The 21981-nt window shown below is 40.4% G+C and overlaps 1 protein-coding gene across 1 annotated transcript in view; it reads left to right on the top strand.

Annotated features, from left to right (window-relative positions):
* The window catches only part of csmd1a (CUB and Sushi multiple domains 1a), a 379749-nt gene that overhangs the window by 231548 nt on the left and 126220 nt on the right, over positions 1-21981 (top strand). The window contains exons 10-12 of the mRNA XM_088992707.1: positions 4396-4517; positions 16327-16430; positions 17412-17524. Of these exons, the coding sequence (XP_088848833.1) occupies positions 4396-4517; positions 16327-16430; positions 17412-17524 (339 nt within the window). The remainder of the gene's footprint in view (positions 1-4395; positions 4518-16326; positions 16431-17411; positions 17525-21981) is intronic.

The raw sequence follows: 21981 nt of genomic DNA, 5'->3' as shown, positions 1-21981 counted from the left end.
CGTGGGCACAACAGCCTGGCTCAGAGAGGTGTTGAAGATGTCCGTGAAGACATCTGTGAGCTCCACAGCGCAGTCTCTCAGAACATGGCCAGAATGCCGTCCCGGGGCTTTTCGTGCGTTGGTCCCTCTGAGGGATCGCCTCACGCTGTCCTGGGACAGTGTCGGCACCTGTTCGCCGGGAGGTGGTGGGGTCTTCTGTGCTGGAGTGCTGTTGTCTGCCTCGAAGCGGGCGAAGAAGTCATTCAGCTGGTTCAGCAGAGTGGTGGAGTTCTCGCAGGTCTGTGGAGTGGGCTTGTAATCTGTGATGGTCTGTATCCCACGCCACAGGTTTCTGGTGTCTCTGCTGTCTTTGAAGTGGTTGGCGATCCTCCTGGATGCTGTCTCTTGGCCATCCTGATGCCACGTGACAGGTTGGCCCTGGCTGTCCTCAGGCCCAGCTCATCGCCAGCTTTGTAGGCAGCGTTCCGAGCCCTGAGGAGCCTGTGGACTTCACCCGTCAGCCATGGCTTCTGGTTGGCCAGGATGGTGACAGTCACGTCATCCATGCACTTCCTCATGTAGGAGGTAACAGAGTCTGTGTACTCTTGGAGGTCGGTGGTGTCAAAGTCAAGTCAAAGTCAGCTTTATTGTCAAATATGCTAATATGCATGACATACAGCACAGATGAAATTACTGTCCTCTCGGACCCAGCATGCAAGGCACTTATAATTACTGTAACAAACATAAACATGAAAACGCCAATTTGCCAGGAGAGGGGAGCCGCTGCGTGTTCACGCGCCGCCATCTTGGGCAAAATTTTTTTTGAAAAAATAACAAATATGACAACACAAAGACACAGAGTCATTCATTCTTCAGGACTTGCTGTACCCTCTTTGTGATGACATGAAGCAGTTCCAGTTGAAAGAGGAGAGGATCAAAGCATCCATGTCAGCAGTGGATCAGGGACGTCATGGTGGAATTTGTACGTCTACTACAAGCTAAATGTTGAAAGCAAACACGAAGCTGTAGCATCCATTGACGAAAAGACATTGTCTCACATCTCCTGTCCCACATAAATCCGCTACAATTCCAAGCCGCGACAGTTCCACATACGCATCGGCGCTCTGCGCTGACGCTGCTTTCTTCTTATCGCGAGCTCCTCAAGCCATGCATCCATCCAAGCGCAGACTGTCCAACAGCACTGACCTTTCCACTGAACAAAGCGGGGCTGTGAAGATGCTGCCCATTACAGGCGCAAAAAAGCACAATGGCCCCTTTGGTGTCCAGCGATGGTAGTGAAATGGCTCCGACATTCCTCCCATTCAAAAACAGTACTGCCATATTCATGCTGCCGAAAGGCGCAACCGCTCAGCAGTCTCCTCCTTGATGATTGTGATTGATGGTGTTGTTGTAGGTGGCCGCTTGTCTGAACATGTTCCAGTCAGTGTTGGAGAAACAGTCTTTGAGTGCCTCTGACGACCCATCAGGCCACACCCTTATCTGCTTCTTGACTGGTTTGACGACTTTGACAAGTGGCCTGTATGTGGGCATTAACATGATAGTGGAGTGGTCCGAAGCTCCTAGGTGGGGTAGGGGGTAGGCTTTGTAGGCTCCTTTGTGTGTGGTGAAGACATTGTCCAGAATGTTGTTACCTCTCGTCGGAAAGTTAATGTGTCCATGGAGTTGTGGAAAAACACTTTTCGGGTTGGCATGGTTGAAATCGCCAGCCAGGATAAGGAAAGCATCTGGGAAAGCATCTAAGGAAAGTATCTAAGGAAAGCATCATCTTTCCCAAGATGAATCAATTTATTAATGGTTATCAGACTGCTTCAGTTCATTTTCACTTTGACAACCCAGCTGTTAACTTCTACTGTAGCTGCAATCGGCAGTGTTGTTGATGTTTTAATTCTACTGAGTGGTGTCTAATATTTAGAAACAATCTCATTATGAGGGTGATTCACTACTACAACCCACAACCACAAAAGCACCCGTACACTATTTGTTAATTTTTTTTCAACACGGGAAAATTTGTAATGTAAGCAAACTGAATGAAAGAGTGATATCAGATCTCAAAAATTAATAATAAAACAAAACACATGTAATATCGGTTGTCCATTTGTCTTGGACAATACCATTTTTCAAAGGATGACTCTTGTAGAGTCTAAGTGTACTTATCAGACTGTTTCAATTAATTTTCTATGTCATTATGAGGGTGATTCACGACTACAACCCACAGCCACAAAAACACGAGTAAACTGTTTTTTTAACATTTCCGTCTAGATAACTTAAAAGCACATCATTTGCTTGTAACATTGTGTCGATAATTACATTTTCTCATAACATCGTGCAGACGTAAAAAATCGAACAATGACTGCAAATCACGTTTGGATCGTGTACATTCGATTGCTCACAGCACTCAAAATCTCTCTGCCAAAAAGTCATCGGTGAAGTTAACACAAGGAATGGATTTGTAAGAAAAACACATTTATTTTAGCCCAACATTAATCTCTCCAAGTTTTACAGACACATGATGTCAATATACATTTGGTGTTGATGATTGCGCCACTGGTTGCTGTGTGAGTGCCACAGCAGTGATGCAGGGGCTCTCACTGCCCATGTACTGACTGACAATACCCTTTTGTCCATGTTGCTCCGCATTGCAAAGGCAGGCAGCTGGCATACAAAAAACAAATTATACACACACACACACACACGCACACACACACACACACACACACACACACACACACACAAAAACACACCTATATTGACAGCATGTATCCAAATGATGGTGTCACACACCTCTGCAGCAGTCCTTGCCTCAAGGTGTGTGTTTGTGCGTGTGTTTGTTGTGAGTGTGTTTGTGCATTTGTGCATGTGTTTGTGGGTATATTTATTTGATGGACAGACTGTTCCTGAGCTCAGACACATACTGTAAGATTCCTGTCACATTGTATTACACTATCTGTGTTTGTGGGTCCGGTTTGTGTCGAGAAGTCAGTATGTGGCTGCAAAGACTTGCCCGTCTTCATGATACCGGCCACTCTTGTCAAGGAGGAGACAAAGAGAGAGCTGGAAGGCGAATGAGATGTGGACAATGGATGGCTACAGAATATTTATTTTTCCATCACTTCAAAAGTACATTCAAAACTCTGAATTCATTACACTCGCTGTCTTGGGCAAATCAGCGCACATTTTTTGGATGTATATATTTATTTATTTAAAATCAGGTCACATTTGTACTCAGGCCTAGTTTTGCATCTCATTCGAAGTTACACTGCATGTGTTCATCTCAACGTTCCTATTTCTGGCATTGTGACGAATGGAAGAAGTTGCAAATGGGAATTGGACTGGGTCTCCCTTCGGAAAGTTTGTATTGACACCGAGCCCCATTGTCTGCTTCTGAACCCAATCAGCACATGAACAGGATCTGTGTTTAATTGCCTTGCTTTGTCAACTGGGTTGTCTCTCTAACTTTCAAGATGGGATGTTTTGTGTGCGTTGATGAGCAGACACAGCCAAAATAATGTACTGTAACAGCTCCACTGAGTGTGTCTGGTCTGGTGGTGTTGCTCTCCGGGGACTCGAGCCCATGAGCTTTCCCAATTCTCCTATGAGACCTAACTGTTAATTAGAAGCTGACTGCGGGAATGAATAGCCATTAATGTGTGTGTGTGTGTGTGTGTGTGTGTGTGTGTGTGTGTGTGTGTGTGTGTGTGTGTGTGTGTGTGTGTGTGTGTGTGTGTGCGTGTGTGTGTGTGTGTGTGTGTGTGTGTGTGCAAACACCAGTGTGTTTCAGCTCTCCTTTTCTAATTAACAGGCAGAGCAGTCATCCTCAAGTCCTCGTCTCTTTCAGTCTTTTTTCAGTCTTTCTAACCTCTTTGCCCTTCCCACATCACTCACTTCCTCTTATTTTTCTTTCGTTTTTTTCATTCACTGATGAATGTCTCTTATGATGTTTACAAAAAATATATACATTTTCAGAGTTTTTATGCAGCTGCCTGCACATGTATTGTGACTATTCAAACAAACTAAGGCAAAAACTTGCCCAAATGACAACAACCGTAAACAGTATATTTTGGTCTCATATTAAAATCACATAAACAAAATGCGTGCTGTGAATGGACATTTTTTACTGTCATTTATCATTAACGTTTTGTCCATTTCAGTTATTGTTGTTATTATTGCTGAAACCTGTATTTGGAATCATAATGCTGTTTTCAACCTCGGAATATACCAGTAATTTGACATCTGGTAAAATTAGTGACTGATTTGATCTATTTCTCTGATTGACAAATCTCTGTTTATATGTACACTATTCTTGTTCGTAACAATTCAACATGCTCAAATTCTAACAAGTCACCTCTCTGGATTGCATCCTGAATTTCTTTTTTTTCTACTGTCTTTTACCTTCAGCCCGTACATGTGGTAGCAACTTACGGGGCCCCAGAGGGATCATAACATCTCCTAACTACCCTGTGCAGTATGAGAACAATGCTCACTGTGTCTGGGTAATCACTGCGCTGGATTCTGCAAAGGTGAGTTTTTATCCTGCTCATGTTTACGGTTCTTTAACCGCTTAATCGTAAAAGCGGGTAGACCCGAACCTCCAATTTGAACAGTGTAGGCAATTTTTGTTGTTTTTTGTTTTTGCTGTTGACTGAACACATTTTGGTTTTATGATCAACCGATGAATATGATAGATACTCTTGAATGGCTAAATGTGCAACGTGTAGTTGGGGGTGCTTAGGACTTGCTCGAGGAGATGTATGCCTTTGGGCAGTCTGTAGAGAGGGCAATGGTCGAAAGTTGAGAGTTGAGCTGAAGGGGGAGATGACTTTCTTGGTGAACACGCCATCAGGGCTTGATCTTCCTTCTCTTTGTCCTCACACATCTTTTGCATTGACATGACAGCTGTGCCAAAGACATCCCTAGGTGTTATTGGAGTGTCAAAGATAATCTCCTTCTGAGTTGACAGGACTGTTAGGTGTGCCACCAGGCTTATTCTTGAACGAAACGCCAATGAAGAACTTGACTGTAGATAGACTCACTGGTGCATTATTTGAATAAAAGCAGTCTCACATGTTCACAAGGTCATCACAAAATTCCTTAAAGAAAGAGTGTCCCCTTGTTGGTCTATTCTCCCCATAAACCATGGGGGCATTTAGGAGGCCTTAGTTTCCGCCACACTGATGATAACGTTCTCGTGAAGTGTCTGGCTGGCTGACCTGGATGAAAAGGACCTCTTGCTGATAGTTGCTGTAGTTAATGTCAGCTTGGGAGACATCACCATTTGTTTCTTATCAGTGTTGCCACTTAATTTGATTAGTTTTAAAGTGACATGTCTCTATAATCAACAAGCCCCGATTGTGTTCAGTGTCAGGCTCGTAAAAGTCTTCATAAAGGGTCTATCCAGCACCCATGTCCCGCTGGTTGAGCTTTTTGTGGGGGATAGGACCAAAGGACACTGCTTGGATTTCTGGTTCAATTCAGATGCATTTTCACTGACATTTCATAGTTGCCATTTCTTGATTTCATAGCTTCTGTATGAAATATCCTCATTCTGAAAGGGAGAATGTCACTTGTGAAGATGTCAAATCTGAATTGAGACACTGAGCATTATGAATATCTGGCCAAGAAGAGGCTTCAAATTATTAAAAAAAATACATTTCCATATAACTGAAACACACAATGCAGCAAGTGACAGACAATTGATAGGACAGAAACGTGTATGGATGGAATTCAGGGTGAGGTTCTCAATGGGGAAATGCATGTACACTGTCGTTAGTTTCAACCTTATGCTACTGTTCTTAATCTGACAAAATAAAATCACCACAAAATCTCATCAGATAACATCAGCAACATTATAACATTTCCTATCTCGTCAGATATGCTAGCTTTACACTTGACAGTTAGTAAAGCGGCTGGAGCGAACAAAGCTGGTGGAGTGCACTACACCATAGTTGTACTGTGTCAGGCACAGCAAAAAAAGTCTGCAGGCTGCAGCGTGCTTGTGCTTCATTGGACAATTGCTTGTTGTTGTGCAATCAACAAAGCAGGACAGTCACAAAGCTTGATCCGCTTCAACTCACCACCATTTTGTATTTGTCTCCTATGCTGAGAGCTGACTCATCTCAATTTCACTTGGATTGGATTTACCTTTATTCATATCGCAGTGGAGAAATTTACATTTCACAGCAGCAGGTGTGAAAAGAAGAGGAAAAGAATGAAAGAAGTAGATAAACAAAATACATGAGCGGCTGGCAAGTACCTTGTGTATATTGCAAAATAGCAGTGGGAATGCAAAAAAGAAAGAAGGAAAGAAGGAAGTTTATGACAATATGATAGTATCTACATGTGTGTTACATGGATTGGGTTACATGTATTTGTGTATTAAGAACATAATTCATTGTTATTGTTTTAATTACATTATAAGAAGCAGCAACATGAGTGGTGAAGATCATGAAAAAAGGTTATTGAGGAACTGAGTGACTTTCCTCATGCCAGTGCCAGTGATTTGGTGGTCTTTTGGGGGAAAATGGAGAAAATTAAGCAGAGCTGAAAAATAACCAGAAGCGTAAATATGGGCCGGGCTTCCACCCCATATATGTATTTTGAAAAGTATATTAGATAATGAGTCACACCTAGAATAATTGTCATTCAAGGCCTCACCAGGAGAAACAAAAAAAGAACGTTGACCTTTGGGTATGCGCTTTGCAAGCCTTCTTATCTCAGGAGGTAGCGTAGCGTATTGTGCAGGTATAATTGTTCCAAACTCTTCGCCCAACATCCGTAATATTGATTCTCTTCCCGCCTTCAATTCCATCTTAAAACCCTCCTATTCAAAATCACATTTTATGTGCAGTTTTATCCCTTCTTTTGTTATTAATAATTTTGTCTGTGGTTTTATTGTATTGTTTTGTAGTGTTCTTGAGAGCTTTGAAAGGCGCTTGTAAATAAAATGTATGATGATTGTTATTAATTATCCATGAAAAAATGAGAACATGTTTGGTTTGAGTAAGTATTCCAGAAACCAGCTCTTGGGCGATCATTCAGTATTCTCTGGAATAAAACTAGATTGCACTACCCACACATCAGTATGTTGTAGTGTGGAGCCAGCTGAAGTGTTGTTCCTTCTTCCTTATGACTCTGCATTGCTGAGCTCAAGGTCAGCACTCCTCCACAATTTTGTGAAGGCAGCTTTGTTGTTGAGTCATTGTTGCATCTGCATGAATAATTCATAGACCTTCGCAACATCTCAAGCCATTCCGGTTTCCCTGACACTATTATCTTCTCTTCATGTCTGATCACATATCCCATCTCTTCTGTCCTGTCCCCACTCTCAAACTTGTTCCCATCCCTGTTCCCATGACAATGTACTTGGCTCATTTTCTATTACCCCCTCCTTCTGCACCATGCCATTAGCATCCACGTACCCCTCCCCCCTTCTTAGTCCACCCAACATAGGGTCAATAGCAAGAGGGAAGGAAAAATGAGAGCGAGATGGCACTGTGCTCATTTAAGAAATTCAGAAGAGGCTGAGAGTTGAGATGAGCCAAACAAGGCTAAGTGTTCAGGCCAACTACTTCATAATAGGAAAGTGAGTGGCAAAATGCTGCATTTCCCCATGTGTACGGTTGAGGAGAGGAGTTAATAGACATTACTTTTACATATGATGGAAACAAAATAAATAAATCTATCCACTGCGTTTAGTTTCACTTCGGATTCCTGTAAATTGCCCATGTTACTAAAAGTGTCTGTTTGTCTGTATGTGCTCCTGCATTTGAGTCTTCTGTTGTCATTTGCAAGCAGAAACTTGCCTACCCAACGAGCGTGAAAAGTACCTTCAACATATGGAGTCTTTGCTGTTCTCACAGTGATGCTGACTATAGTTGACACAAACACACATTCTCTCATGTTGTCGTGTTGTTAATTGCACAAACATCTTAACTGAGATTCACCACCATCAAAAGTAGCAACAATTTAACAGCAAGATGAGAAACGACATCACTTCAACTACTAAGCCGCACCTGTTCAAAATAATGCAATCGTGCAGTCAATCGTAATATTTGAACTGCGGCAAAGCCTGCTGGGAACTCCTCTGTTTCCGCAACAATTTAGGAGATCTTAATGTGGTGATCAGTATAATTATCGAGATGTAGGGAAAATGTCACCCGACCCCACTCGCCTGGCTGAACCACCCGCTTACTGTTATGACCTTTTCTTTTGGATAACACAATGTAATCCTATATTGTGAATAATGTTCTGATGATAATAATCATATTTTGCTACAAATTGTTTGCGGGCATCATGAAAATTACTTTTCCTGATGATTAAACACATCTGCTGAAACTGTGAAGTGTGTTGTGGTGAGGAAGAGATCCTCCTTTAGACCTAATGTGATCTGTTGGAGAAAGACAGTGCTGGGAGGCCAGAGGAGATAATAAAGTATTCAAAGACAGGAAATGAGTGTGTAGTAAGATGAATAACAATCATCTTTCTGTCGACTTCCCTTTTTTTCAATCTGAATTTCGTTGTCCCTTGCCCTCCCTCACAATAATTTGCACCTGACTTCTTTCAGACAGAGACAAATGATGCTGTTGAAGTGTGTGCTCCTTTTTGTTACCTCTCGATGTGGGTTAACCCCTTTTTTGTTTAAAAAGTAGAAGTGTACCGTTGCCTGCGCGTTTCTACAATCGCACCAATTTGACAGGATTTTGTATTGTATTTTTAAGAAATATGATTTAAAAAACTTTGACATTTCTAGGAATTATTTCATTTTGTTGAAACATTCTTAATCATTCTTTTTATTGATGAATTCCACTTTTGAAGGGTTAAACTTAGTTTTTAGCGAGGTTCATATTTCAAAAATCTATGATACTGAAACCTTTTTATTTAAAACACAGAAGTTGATAAAGGTAAACGCCGAGGTACCACTTTCATTAACAAATACCCTTCCATACTTATTTGTCATGTCTTTGTTTATGATGATACTAGTTCAGCGTGTTCTAGCGGAAGAAATTGTATGTCTACATGGCCAATAAAGATGATTCTGATTCTGACTAACTTCGGGAAAAAACGACACATATAAGTGCGTGCGGGCGTGAGTGTCTGTGTGTGCATGTCAATCACTGGATTCATCAGTAACCAGAAGATAATTATTTTGTTCAAGTCTGAGTCACACTTGACTGCTCACAGGCGTAACTGATTAGGTGGTCTAATCATTGCTGCCTTTTTCCCAATGAATACATATCAGTGTGTGTGTGTGTGTGTGTGTGTGTGTGTGTGTGTGTGTGTGTGTGTGTGCGCGCGCGTGTGTGTGTGTGTGTGTGTGTGTGTGTGTGTGTGTGTGCGTGTGTGTGCGTGTGTGTGTGTGTGTGTGTGTGTGCGTGTGTGTTGTGTGTTGTGTGTGTGTTAGTTGTGTGTGTTGTGTGAGTTGTATTCTGAGATTATACATTTGGTCACTTTTATTATCTTACCGCCGTCAGAAGTCAGGACACAAAAAGTCAAATTTGATCTAATTTAGAGAATGAGGTCAATGACCGCAGAGAAAATATTAAAATGTGTATTGTTTGATTTGACCAAATGCATCACAAAAAGCAGTGTAGCACTGTGTATATAAATATGTTATTAATCTATATTATACAAAACCATCTATATCAGTGATCACCAAACTGCGGCCCGCGGGCCGTATCCGGCCCATCAGCAGATTTGGCCCGGCCCCCTGAACAATACCAGAGATACCAAAGTTTTTTTTTCCGATTTGGCCTCCAGAAAAATTTTACAAGTCAAAGGTCGGTTTTCAATCATTATCTGTTCCTATTTTAATCAATGTAATCAATGTATGCTGTTTATAATCGTGATTGGACATTACAAACACACCTGCTCACAATAGGACGCTAAAGGAGTCGGTCACAATGCGACGCGACACAAGAAAGTGACGTATGAGGAAGTGGAGGGGAGTCCGGTGGTACATTCAGGTGCGCTCAGTTTGCCACTCTATTTGGTCCCAGACCCGTTTTCTCTTATAAACCTTCAGTTAGGACGGCGGAAAAAATCATTGGCACCGCCCTACCCACTCTCGAGGACTTGCACACTGCAAGAATCCGAACAAGGGCGCGGAAAATCCTACTGGACCCTCCGCACCCTGCCCACCACCTTTTCCAGCTACTCCCCTCAGGCAGGCGCTACCGATCCATGCGCACCAAATCCAGCAGACATTTAAACAGCTTCTTCCCCCAAGCCATTAACTCTTTGAACTCTTCAACAGTAGCCACAATGGAACTGTATAGTGCCACTTAGCAGTTTTTTTGACGACGATACTAGTGCAGCGTGTTCTACCGGAAACAAATTCCTTGTGTGTTCTAAATACTTGGCAATAAAGATGATTCTGATTCTGATTCTGATTCTGATATCAAAGCAAGGTTAGGTAAAAGAAAAATTGATTCAGGATGCAGGGTACTTAACCTGCAGTGGACAAACTATTATTGTTATGTTCAATGCAAAGAAAAGGTTGTTTGTCTCATCTGTCAAGAGGCGGTGGCGGTATTCACAGAATACAATCTTCGCCGACACTATGAATCCCGTCAGAAAGACAAGTACGATAGCTTGCAAGGCCAAATACGAGCAGACAAAGTCTCAATGCGAAAAGTGTTTATATATACCGTAAAGTCTCATTATATCGATATTCTCGGGAGTCGGAAAAAATAGCGATATAACCGGACTATCGATATAGCCGATCCTGCGCCGAACTGCATTGAAATGGGGCAATAAATGGGGAATCTTTCATATGGCATGTAATTTTCTCCTTGAGTTCATGGATTGCGTATCTAGCATGCTTTTGTACTGTAGTGAAGTGAAAAATAAACTTATGCATTAAATAAAAATTTCATTTATTTTTATAACGCTCTCTTGCAATCGTGACTGAGTATCACTCGATATTGTCTACATTGTACACATGAGAGAAACTACAAACGGCAGCATGTACAAACATGAAAAACAGTGATTATCGCAAGCGATAAACATATCTGAATACAACACAATTAAATTCATCTATGGAAAACAAAACTGCAACGTTTACATTACTTACGTTGATGAAGTATGCTGCGGCACGTCAAACTATTTCGCGATGGAGTTGCTTGTTGGATTGCCTTGTACGTTGTTAGGATATCACAATTCTTACGTTTCCCCATGGTTAAAATTGGTGTTGAACAACAGTACTGCATATAAGAAGACTAAAGTATTGTGACGTTCGGTGTTTGTGTTGTGCATGTTTGGGGGCTGGGGCTTAGGAGGACCCGACAACGGGATTCGAGAGTGCCTGAATAGAATGCGCGTGAGTTGTGGCATAACAACAGCTCCTGTTTGTATGTGATAACTGCTACATTTTGTTATTAAAAAGACCGACCCGCTATACCAGTGACTGTGCGCATCATTTGCCACGCTGAGGGGCATTACAGTATGTTTCAGATGCTATTGCAGCAGTAATGAAAGATGTGAGCTCTGCTACGCCTTTTTTATTGTTCTACCGTATGACAGTTCAAAACACACGGAAGCTGGTCACGTGACTGGGGCTTGGGGGACCCGACAACGGGGTTCGAGAGAGTGCCTGAATAGAATGACTGCGCGTGAGTTGTGGCGTAACAACAGCTCCTGTTTGTGTGTGATAACTGCTATGTTTTGTTATTGAAAATCGATATAAACAGAGCAAAATGGCTGGCGGGCGATGAAAAATGGCACCGTAGTAACCGGATTATCGTAATAACCATGTATCGTACTAAACGGAACTAATTATACATAAAAAGACTAGAAATTTGCCAGGAAATGAAATAGTATCTTAATAAGCAGTACTATCAATATAACCGATAGCGATATAACGAGACTTTATATATATATATATATATATATATAGTCAAACAGAATTACAGCTACAACTACTGGCAATGTATTCTCCGCCACGATATCCTTTTTAACGTGATGTGCCAATGAAATGCACAAATCCCACAATGCAGGGCAACAGCTGCTTTACTGAACTATCTTTGAGGCTGTATGTAGCACAGCAATGTGCATCTTGGGAAGCACATAAATGTGAGAATTGTGTAGTTCTATTTGCTTAATGTAGCTCAATGATGGCGTCGAACTGTTGACCCAGTAAAGTCTAGTAAAAAATAAATAAACTGCCAAAAAATGGCTACTATCTCCCCAAAAAAATAAACATATTTGCTCTTTTCCTCTGTATCTGTAACGACACAAATCTTGTCTGTATTATTATCTAAAACCATATTAAAGTGGAATGTTTCTTTGGTTCACCCGTGTCTCCGTCATTTACCTTTCTATTTTTATGGATGTGTTCCCTGGATGTGTGGGTTCCATGCCATTAAGTGAAGTAAGTGCCATCACTGATGCCTCCCCCTATCGAGTGTGCAATGAGAGTGGATGATTGGATGCAGTTTTATGAGCTGTGACTTGCTGATTTTCAGAGCACCAAATATCCCTCTTTAGTCTATTTGGGAACTTTAGTCCCTCTTTAGTCTTTGGTCCTCTGTGACAATAAAGTACGGGACTGAGATGCAATCATTTTTGCAACACTGCCCTCAAACCAACACATCAGCTCACACCACCGGGACTGTTGTTGCTCACACTGACTTCTCACAAACCAACCCCAAGTGTGAAGTAAATAATAATCACTCGGTTCATGATTACATCCCCTAATAGTGCCTTAATTAGCCCATCATCTCAATTTATAGCTCTTAGCTATTCTCAATTTTGACTATATTTTCTATCTAAAGGACCATTGTTTCCTGAATTAGCGATTTCTGGCGTCATCAGACCCTCACAGTTACTCTTTCAATGACAGAAAGGTTAAATTGAGACTATGTTCTTCACTACATGTTGGCGATTCTGAAGCGTTGGAAGCGTGGAAAATATAGAGATGAAAAGATATTGATCTTTGCAAAACTTGACAAAAAATATTGACGATATGAATCAGACAGGCGGTACCCAATGTTTTGTGAGCAAAGATCAACTTTTTCATCAGCTCGTCATCAAACTTTTACTGCACATGTACGCAGACATACATGCACACAAACACACTCACACATGCATGCCATGTTGAGAAAATCCCACACCAAATAAACACATCTTGTTATGTACCCCCTATAACACGGTTCAATTAATTATTCATTTTTTTAATGATATGGTTCTTTTTTATGCATACTGCACGTCAAAGTTTGTTGTCAGATCGTTTGACACAGTTGAGTCACAATGGCACAGGTTCACGTTTCAAAGAAATGCTCTTGCCTTTCCTAAAGTAATTGTGTTTTTGTACAGTTGAAGAATGACCTTGCCAAATCATCTGAAGGGAAACCAAACATCAAGTTTGTCACTCAAACTTTCTGTTGTCTTTCATCTCTTGTACCTGCTGGGGTGACATCCGCTGAATGCGCCAGCTTGTCTGGTGACACTTGTCATCATTTATGAATGTCAATCACTGATTAGATTTTAATGTCGTTACATTAAAAACGAGTTGTCTTGGGAATTGCATTCACTGAGTCCTCATTACCTCTGTGTAAAAAAAAAAACTAAATTAATGAAAAAAAAAAACGTTTTTTAACTTAGACTCACAGACCATTTCATCAGCTTCAATGTTTATTTTTTTTCCAATTAGACGAACTTATCTCAGCATTTCTCCTCACAAAGCATTGGAAAGAAGTCATGCATTTTGGGATACATTTTTTTGTTATTGAACAGCAATTTATTTTTTGTGTCACATTCATTCATTTAGCAAAGATTTATTCACACCTTGGACAAATTATATTTTTATATTTTCGTTGAAAATTATTTTTCGGAAAGTAGTTAACAGAATATTTGAGAATGGTGCAAATTATTATTTCCTGTAACGTGTTCAATATAATTTTGAATCATGTAAATAATGAAATGAATAAATAGTAACAACAAAATACATTTAAAAAAAATCCCGATATTTCTGTCAAGATAAGATGGGTACATATACAGCAAATCCACACATACACAATGATTTCAAATGTGATCAGGGAATAAATAATGACATTTTTTTCCTTTGGGGATTTTCAAGATGCATACAGAATGTTTTGATTAGTGCTGTGTACCTCAATTATAATCTTAAAAATAACCGTCTTTTCCTATTCACCTTTGTCTTTGTCATCCATTTTTCGCACAAGATCTACTCAACATTCAAATCATGTTGACAATGGTAATTAGTCATTGTGTAGCTATTGTTAATCTTTGCGATTGGATGGCCATCTGTTGAGGGTCACCACCTGCTCCCTTGGTCGGTAGCTAAACTGGTGCTAGCGAGAACCTGAGAAACAATTAACTCTTGGACAGAATTTAATCAAAACCACATTGTTATTGATGAAAGACCCCCTTTTTTTCCTCTTCTGCCTCAAAGGATTCTACAAAGTCTACTTTTGAATAATTTGGTTTTTGGTCACTGCGCCATGAAAGGTTTTTTAGCTTTAAGATGCATTTTTTTTCCATTTTTGTCTATATTTCAAAATTACACACACACACACACACACACACACACACACACACACACACACAATTACGCACACACACGCATACACATACACACAAGCACACACGCACACACACACAAGCACACGCACACGCACACACACACACACGCACAATCACGCGCACACACACACACGCATACACACACACACACACACACACACACACACACACACACACACACACACACACACACACACACACACACACACACACACACACACACACACACACACACACACACACTATAATAAATTGAAGTCAGGAACCCAGTTCAAAATATTTGAAGATGTTCACCTTGAGTAAATATGCATTTTTTATCCTGAAAATAGAAGTCAACAACTTTCACCGCCCACCCAAACTAAAGTCTGGGTTAAACACTAGAGCGCAAGGATCTGGCTCTTGTGCCATTCTCATCTTACTCCCCAATGTGGATTTTGCATTGTTTGTAGTTTACAAAATGAATGAATTTCAAGCAAATTAGATAAACATAGTACAGTAAAGTCTCGTTATATCGATATTCAAGGGAGTCCGAAAAAATATCGATATAACCGGGACTATCGATATATCCGACCCTGTTTGCATGTAATTTTCTCCGTGCGTGCATAGAAATAGTATCGATATAACCGGGACTATCGATATATCCGATATCGATATAACGAGACTTTACTGTATTTTGCCGTGTTTGTGGAAGAGAGTCCTTGAAACCGAAGATGACATTTTCCATGACATTCATTCTCAATTCCCTTTGTTTTGTTGGTTACCACGACATAATAAATCTCATAGTCGTTTTGCATGCGATACACATTTGTGTGGCGTCATTATTATCGGCTGACTAAACATAGCCTGAGGCAGTGGGAGTTAATATGTCGTAAGTTAAAATGATTTCCCCACATTGCAGTTTCTATTTTGACTGTATCACTTGTACCATTTTTAAACAAACAAAACCTTTTTTTTTTGTCATTTGGAATGTCGACATGTTTGAGTCATGCACCTTAGCATGGACAGAACTGCAGTTCTTTGCACAATAATAACAAGGAAACTACTACGGCTGTATGCCAAAAACATTTGAATTTGACTTCATATTGCAGTTTATTGAGTGTAATGTCATTTGCTTGTGTCATTTTCACGCACGTTGGCATACACATGCTTCACTGGAGACCGCTATTCAACCGGAGGCCTGGGCTGAGACCAGTTCTGCTCTCTTTACGGTTTTCAGAGCACAGCAGAAATGTTCCATCTTTCACACGCTCAACTTGTGTGATTTACAGCTAATAAATAATTGACGAGCCGCAAATAATGGAATACCAGTCGAACTGAATTTTCGAGTATGGGAGATTGATGAGGCAGTGTAGTATGCATGCAACCGAATCCTCGTGCCTCCAAGTAAAGCATTTAGCAGTCAATTTGTCTGGCTCAGACAGGAAAGGGGGGCACAATGAAGACGACATAGCCTTCAGAAGACATTTTTGGACCTGAATGAAATGAAAATGAAAAAAAAACAAAGCAGGTTGCCAAATCAAAACAAGTGCTTTGTCGCATTCATCTATTTCAATATGTCAGATTATGGACATTTTGGCCTCAATTCAATTAGATGGTATCCTGTAGGTAATTTTAATTAAATGGAAGGCAATTTTCACACCTTGACACAAAAGGTTATATTTTCTTCATGTCATCAACGTGGTATGTATTATGGATATTGTGGTTTTCATTGGCTTTTGATTTTGTTCTTTATATGAGTTTTTTCTCACCTTTCGGTGGGTAACTTATTTTTTTTCTCCTTTTTGACAGGTTATAAAGCTCTCATTTGAAGAGTTTGACCTGGAACGAGGCTATGATACACTCACAGTGGGTGATGGCGGAAAGATAGGAGACACTCGACGGGTACTTTATGTGTAAGTAATATTAATACTGTTAATACTCACACCAGAAATTGTTTTGTTATTCATGGATAATTAAGGGAATCAAATAAACTGCGCTGGTTACGTTGCCAACATGCATGCAGATTTCATATCGGGTGCACTGTGGGGTATGTTTTTGTCAAATGTTTTTTTGCACAAAAATATTCCAAGGATTTGTGTCGGCAAATATATTTTAAATCCAAACTACAAAGTACTAGTGTGTATTTTTCTCTTCACTCTGGGTGGGCCAGCACACTTACAAAATAAGTGTTTGGCGGTCGGGCCATTAGATGAGGCAACACGTCGTTTCTCACAATTCCTTGAGCATCAGACAGTTTCTGGCCAAGAACAATATAGCTTGCTGGAGAAAACATTGAAGCAGTCACTTGAAGTCTCTCTAATTAGAAAAAAAACATTGTACGGTACCTCAAAAGGTTAAATTATGTGGGCCGGATAAGTAGTTATTAATCATTCATAGAAGAAGCAAAAGCTCAATTTTACCTCATTGACTGCCATTTCCACATTTATTCGGAAATTGAAAAGCATGACGTTGATCCCCTTCATGAATTTGTTTGGGTTTTGGGTTTTGTTGCAGGGGGGGTGCCGATAAAGCGCTTGTGAGACCTCTGGTTTTTCCCTCCCACGAAGGGTCAAGCATTTGCCTTTTGTACAGCCTTCCCCATTTCAAGTTCACATAACTCCAGACGCATTTAACTTACTCTCTTTTTTCATCTTAAAAAAATAGTTAATTCCTAAGGTTTCTTAAGCTGAATTGAATGTTTATGTAGTCCTAAAACTTAATATTCTGTGTGTCCTGCAATTTCAATGAAAATGACAAAAACCCTAGCACTGTAGTGTACACATTTGTCCACATCGTCTGGCAGTGAATGAGTTAATCATCCTATTTTTTTATTTACCTTCCAAATAATGTGCCTGTATTTGTATTCATTTCTTTTTTAACGTGTCTTTGTGTAGACTCACCGGGTCCAGTGTTCCTGACATCATTGTGAGTTTGTCCAATCAGATGTGGCTTCACCTGCAGTCTGACGACACAATCGGCTCTGCTGGGTTCAAAGCAGTCTATGAAGGTATGTTCCCCTGCAACATTTTTTTCCGCTTGCCACACACACACACAAACACATGCAAAAACGCACACACAAACACGCACACACATACAGACGCACACACAAACACACACGCGCATACACAGCTCACATTATAGAGTGTGAAAGTCAAATTATTGCTGACACTCTCATTTAGACGTAAACATCTTTTTTCCTCCTCTATCTGTGGGTGTGTGTGTGTGCATGCGTGTGTGTGTTTAATTGTGAATTACAATATGGCAATACATGAATTATGAGTCAATCAGTTGATCGTTTTGCTTGATTATTTTCATATTATGCACAAGCTAACAGTAAGAGGGAGTGAGAACGATAAAGACAGGCATGACAGAGTGAAGGTGAGAGGGGACAATGGGCATGTTTGGCTAATAATTCATTATTTAGGACACTTCATGCATTTTATAGATACATGCAATGAATTACATATTTTTTTAACATGCCAGTGCGGCACTGTAAGAAGATTTTAAATTGAATCCAAGTGACATCACTGCACTATGATGGTAAACATGGGGGAAATTGAATCCTGGAAGTTGGGAAGACACGAAGAGAGGTGGCCTGTGAGAAATTGCTAGAATGAGACAAAATGGCAAATTGGGTGTGAAGTTATCTATGTGTTACATGAGAGTTAAAGAGGGGATTGCATGAATTGTGTGATATTGGTCCTTGCTGTCCCTGCCACTGACAGTGTAGGCCAGGATCCGTTGCATTTCAACGAATTGTGCATTAGAATGTAGTTGTCCCTTTCAAATTTATTTTCAACTTACATTTGCGGAGGGGTGTCGAATACTGTAGAAATGTCTGAGTGAAGATTTTACACAGTGGTCTTGCCAACAAGAGAGGGAAAAATCATCTCGCTCAATATGTCTACCGCTCCTACAGCCAGGTTATGTTTGCACAAAGTGGCCAAATAGGGAAACCTGTCCTTGGACACTTCACAGCAGTGGTTCTGCATGGTGGGAATGTGCAGTGTGAGCATGTAATAATTGGCCTCTTCGTGTCCTGTGTAATAGTTTCGAAAGAAGCAATCCGGTATTGATAGCGCGGGCCAAAAAAAAAAAAAGGTCAAAATGCTTCTCAATCTTGGATTTTTCCCATTAACAGGTTCTTTCTTGCCGATCGAACCTGCATCTGAAGAAATATACCACATGTTCTAGCCATTGCAGTGACATACACATTTGTATCTGCACAGCCATGTGTTGCTAGAAGAGATTCTGCAGCCTCAAAAATGTTCATTTACAAGTACTGTAGCTTGCCACTGCGAAACTCATTCAAGGCATCATTTGGAACAAAATATACAACATAAAACAACAATTTAGGAGACTGAGTGTCTCTTCCATGGATTTAGCAGCATATAGATATTGGCTGATGTAGCAAAAAAATGGACCAATATAGTAAAGTAGACAATATTGACTAGAGTAGATTATTTTAGCATCCAAAGGTAATATTACCAGAAGAAAGTTATACCCAAACAAGATCTAACATTGAACAACTCGCTAAGAATTCTCAAACATAATGTATAGCCTCAAATAGTGAATCGTTGTCAAGATGAAATGGTGAAAGCAGTAATGTTAACTTTTAAACCAAAATGGCCTCAAACGAATTGAGATGATCCATTCACAACAATTCTGTCAGAGTTAAATTATGTACTTGTTGATTTGTTTGGAATATCTATCCAGTTACATTTTGATTTGGAATTCCCTTTGTCAAAAAGTCTTAAAACTATTTTATATTGCAAAAACTTAGTTTAGTGGCCTGTACTAGAACCTAACTGCCAAGTTGAAAACAGCGGAAACACAGCAGCTCACCTCTCTCCAACTTTTTCCATTTCAAGAAGACTAAAGAAGTCTGCTCTCTTGAAAGAGCCTGATTAAAACTTTGATATTTTGCACTTTTAAATTTCTGTGGACGGAAAGGACAAAATCTGTGTTTACTTTTGGAAATTACATGCACTAACATTAAAGAAGACAGACTCAAACATGAGACTTCTAGATATTGTTGAAGCCTGAATTTTTCCTCAGCAGAACTAAACAATTGGAATTCGGAGTGCTTTTTGTGTCGACGCTATGCTGTCACATCCTATAATGTCATCCTTTAAAGGAACCCAGAGCCGTGTAATACACTGAGGGAGTCATTCAGCCCTGAAAGTGGGTGTATATTTTCAGCATGTTTGCAGCATGTGTGCTGCTGAATAACCCGACACATTTGAAGAATTGAAACTTTATGGATTTGTGTGCAGAGAGAAAGACAGTGTTAACATCATAAAGAAGCACGGCACATTACAGTAACCAAGGCTTTTGGTGAACGATGACTGCCAACTTTCCAGGATGCAAAGACTGCGCCAATTTGAATTACAGTGGGGCCTTGGCTTACGAACTTAATTGGTTCCCAGGCAGGCCGGGGACGTCTCTCTCTCTCTCTCTCTCTCTCTCTCTCTCTCTCTCTCTCTCTCTCTCTCTCTCTCTCTCTCTCTCTCTCTCTCTCTCTCTCTCTCTCTCTCCTCTCTCTCTCTCTCTCTCTCTTAAAGCTTAAAAATGTGATTCATGATGGAAAATAAGGGTAACAATCTCAAAACAGTAGGGTCGCTCTAAAAAAGAAGGCACACAAATTGAAGACTTGAGTTGTAAATTGTTTGTAGATGAAGTCTAGTTCAATACTTTAATCAAAAGTAATAAATCCCAGAAATAATTTACATAGACACAAAGGAAAGGCAGAGTCTGAAATAGACGATTTCAACATACACTCTCCATTGATCCATCTTCTCGCCTCACCTTGAGGTGTATTTGCCCAAACCTAATCCAGGAACATGGTGGGACATGTGTTAGCAATGGAGAGACAGCTGGAAGAATGCCATATTTTAATGCTACAAAAATATATAAAACATTTCTGTTGATTAAAAACATTTTCGATCAAGGAAGTAGAAAAAGTCAGCCGAGTCATGGAATGTGAATCGATCCAATTGAGGCATTGCGGAAGGACAAAATAAATAAAATTCCTGAAGATAACAGAATCTTATCTCATGTGAACTTGTGTTGACAACACAGTTGCCTAATTTCTTGCCTGTCATAAACATCATCCTGTTAGTTAAAGGAGCATGCCGTCACTTATTGTTTTGCCTTCTGCAATTAAAACAGAATTGCTTCTCAATGTCCCTGAAGACAGCTTAGCCGGGAGGAAGAGCACGTTAGAATGGACCTGTAACATGTTCTACCATATTCATTCGCTCACACACACACACACACACACACACACACACACACACACACACACACACACGCACGCACGCACGCACGCACGCACGCACGCACGCACGCACGCACGCACGCACGCACGCACGCACGCACATGCACAGACTCACGAATGAAAATCGTTCCATTTTCTCTGACTTGACATAACCATATTAGCTTGGCTGCTGGTGTCCCCCGCAGTGTTTTAGTCATGCTGTTGACAGGCCAATCAGGGATGCTGTCAGCTGGCTTCTAACGAAAGTAGTTTTTGCTTGAATTTGAGGAGTGGGACCTCATTTTCTCTTCATGGGATATTAGCTGAGTGGCCAGTGTCTATTTTGTTCTGTCATACAATGACACATACTTGCATTACCCACAACGTCATCATAACATCCTTTAGCAAATGTCAGCAGACTATATTGAAAAAATGTCCATGTCTTATGTTTCTGTTAGAATGAAGTCAATAGTTAAAAACTAGTTTCCTATTTTTCCCACATGAGCATGGGCTATCGCAGTTTACAGTTCGTTGGTGGCAAATGTTAAATCATGTTGCTCATATTAGCCTTCTTTGTATTTTTTAAATACTGAGATTAGTACATTATTCATGTTTGACGGTAAATGCTGAAAAGGTGCAAAGCCTGGGAACTATGTAGTACTTAATTATAAAGACAAAGCTTTCAACTGTTTTGCAGTGTTTCAGTTTTTATGAAATTTTTACTGCCCATGTGTCACACCTTGTTCCGGGCATAAGTCACCGCCTTCCATCTTTACAAGAAAATTGAATAATTTTGCTTACATGAGCAGTTATTTTGCAGAATTACAATGTGCACTAAGCTCATTTTAGGAAAGCCTATACCCAAAAATATATCATCCCTTCAGATTATGTGCTGAGTTGCAATTTCTGCTTTAGAGTGTCTCTTTGTCAGTCATTATTGCATGCAGATCAAGGAGGCCGAGAATTTTGACACTTGACATGTGGACCGAGGCTGTAGTTGATTTAGAAAGTCCTGTTGTTCGCTGTTAATGTGTATATGTCACACAGAGAAGGCACGAGGGAAAAACATGCTGTATATATTAGACATCTGTGTAAGATCTCAGTTGTACAGGAGTGGTCCATCAATGAGAATGTTTCTTCAGCCGTCATCTGTACTTCTTTGAAGGTGTCTGACTTTTCGCTTCTTATCGAAGAGGCTTCGTCAG

The sequence above is a fragment of the Hippocampus bargibanti genome, linkage group LG03 (genome assembly GCF_051943395.1).
Source record: "Hippocampus bargibanti isolate YZ-2025 linkage group LG03, ASM5194339v1, whole genome shotgun sequence".
NCBI lineage: Eukaryota > Metazoa > Chordata > Actinopteri > Syngnathiformes > Syngnathidae > Hippocampus > Hippocampus bargibanti.
This window is presented reverse-complemented; position numbering and strand designations above follow the sequence as displayed.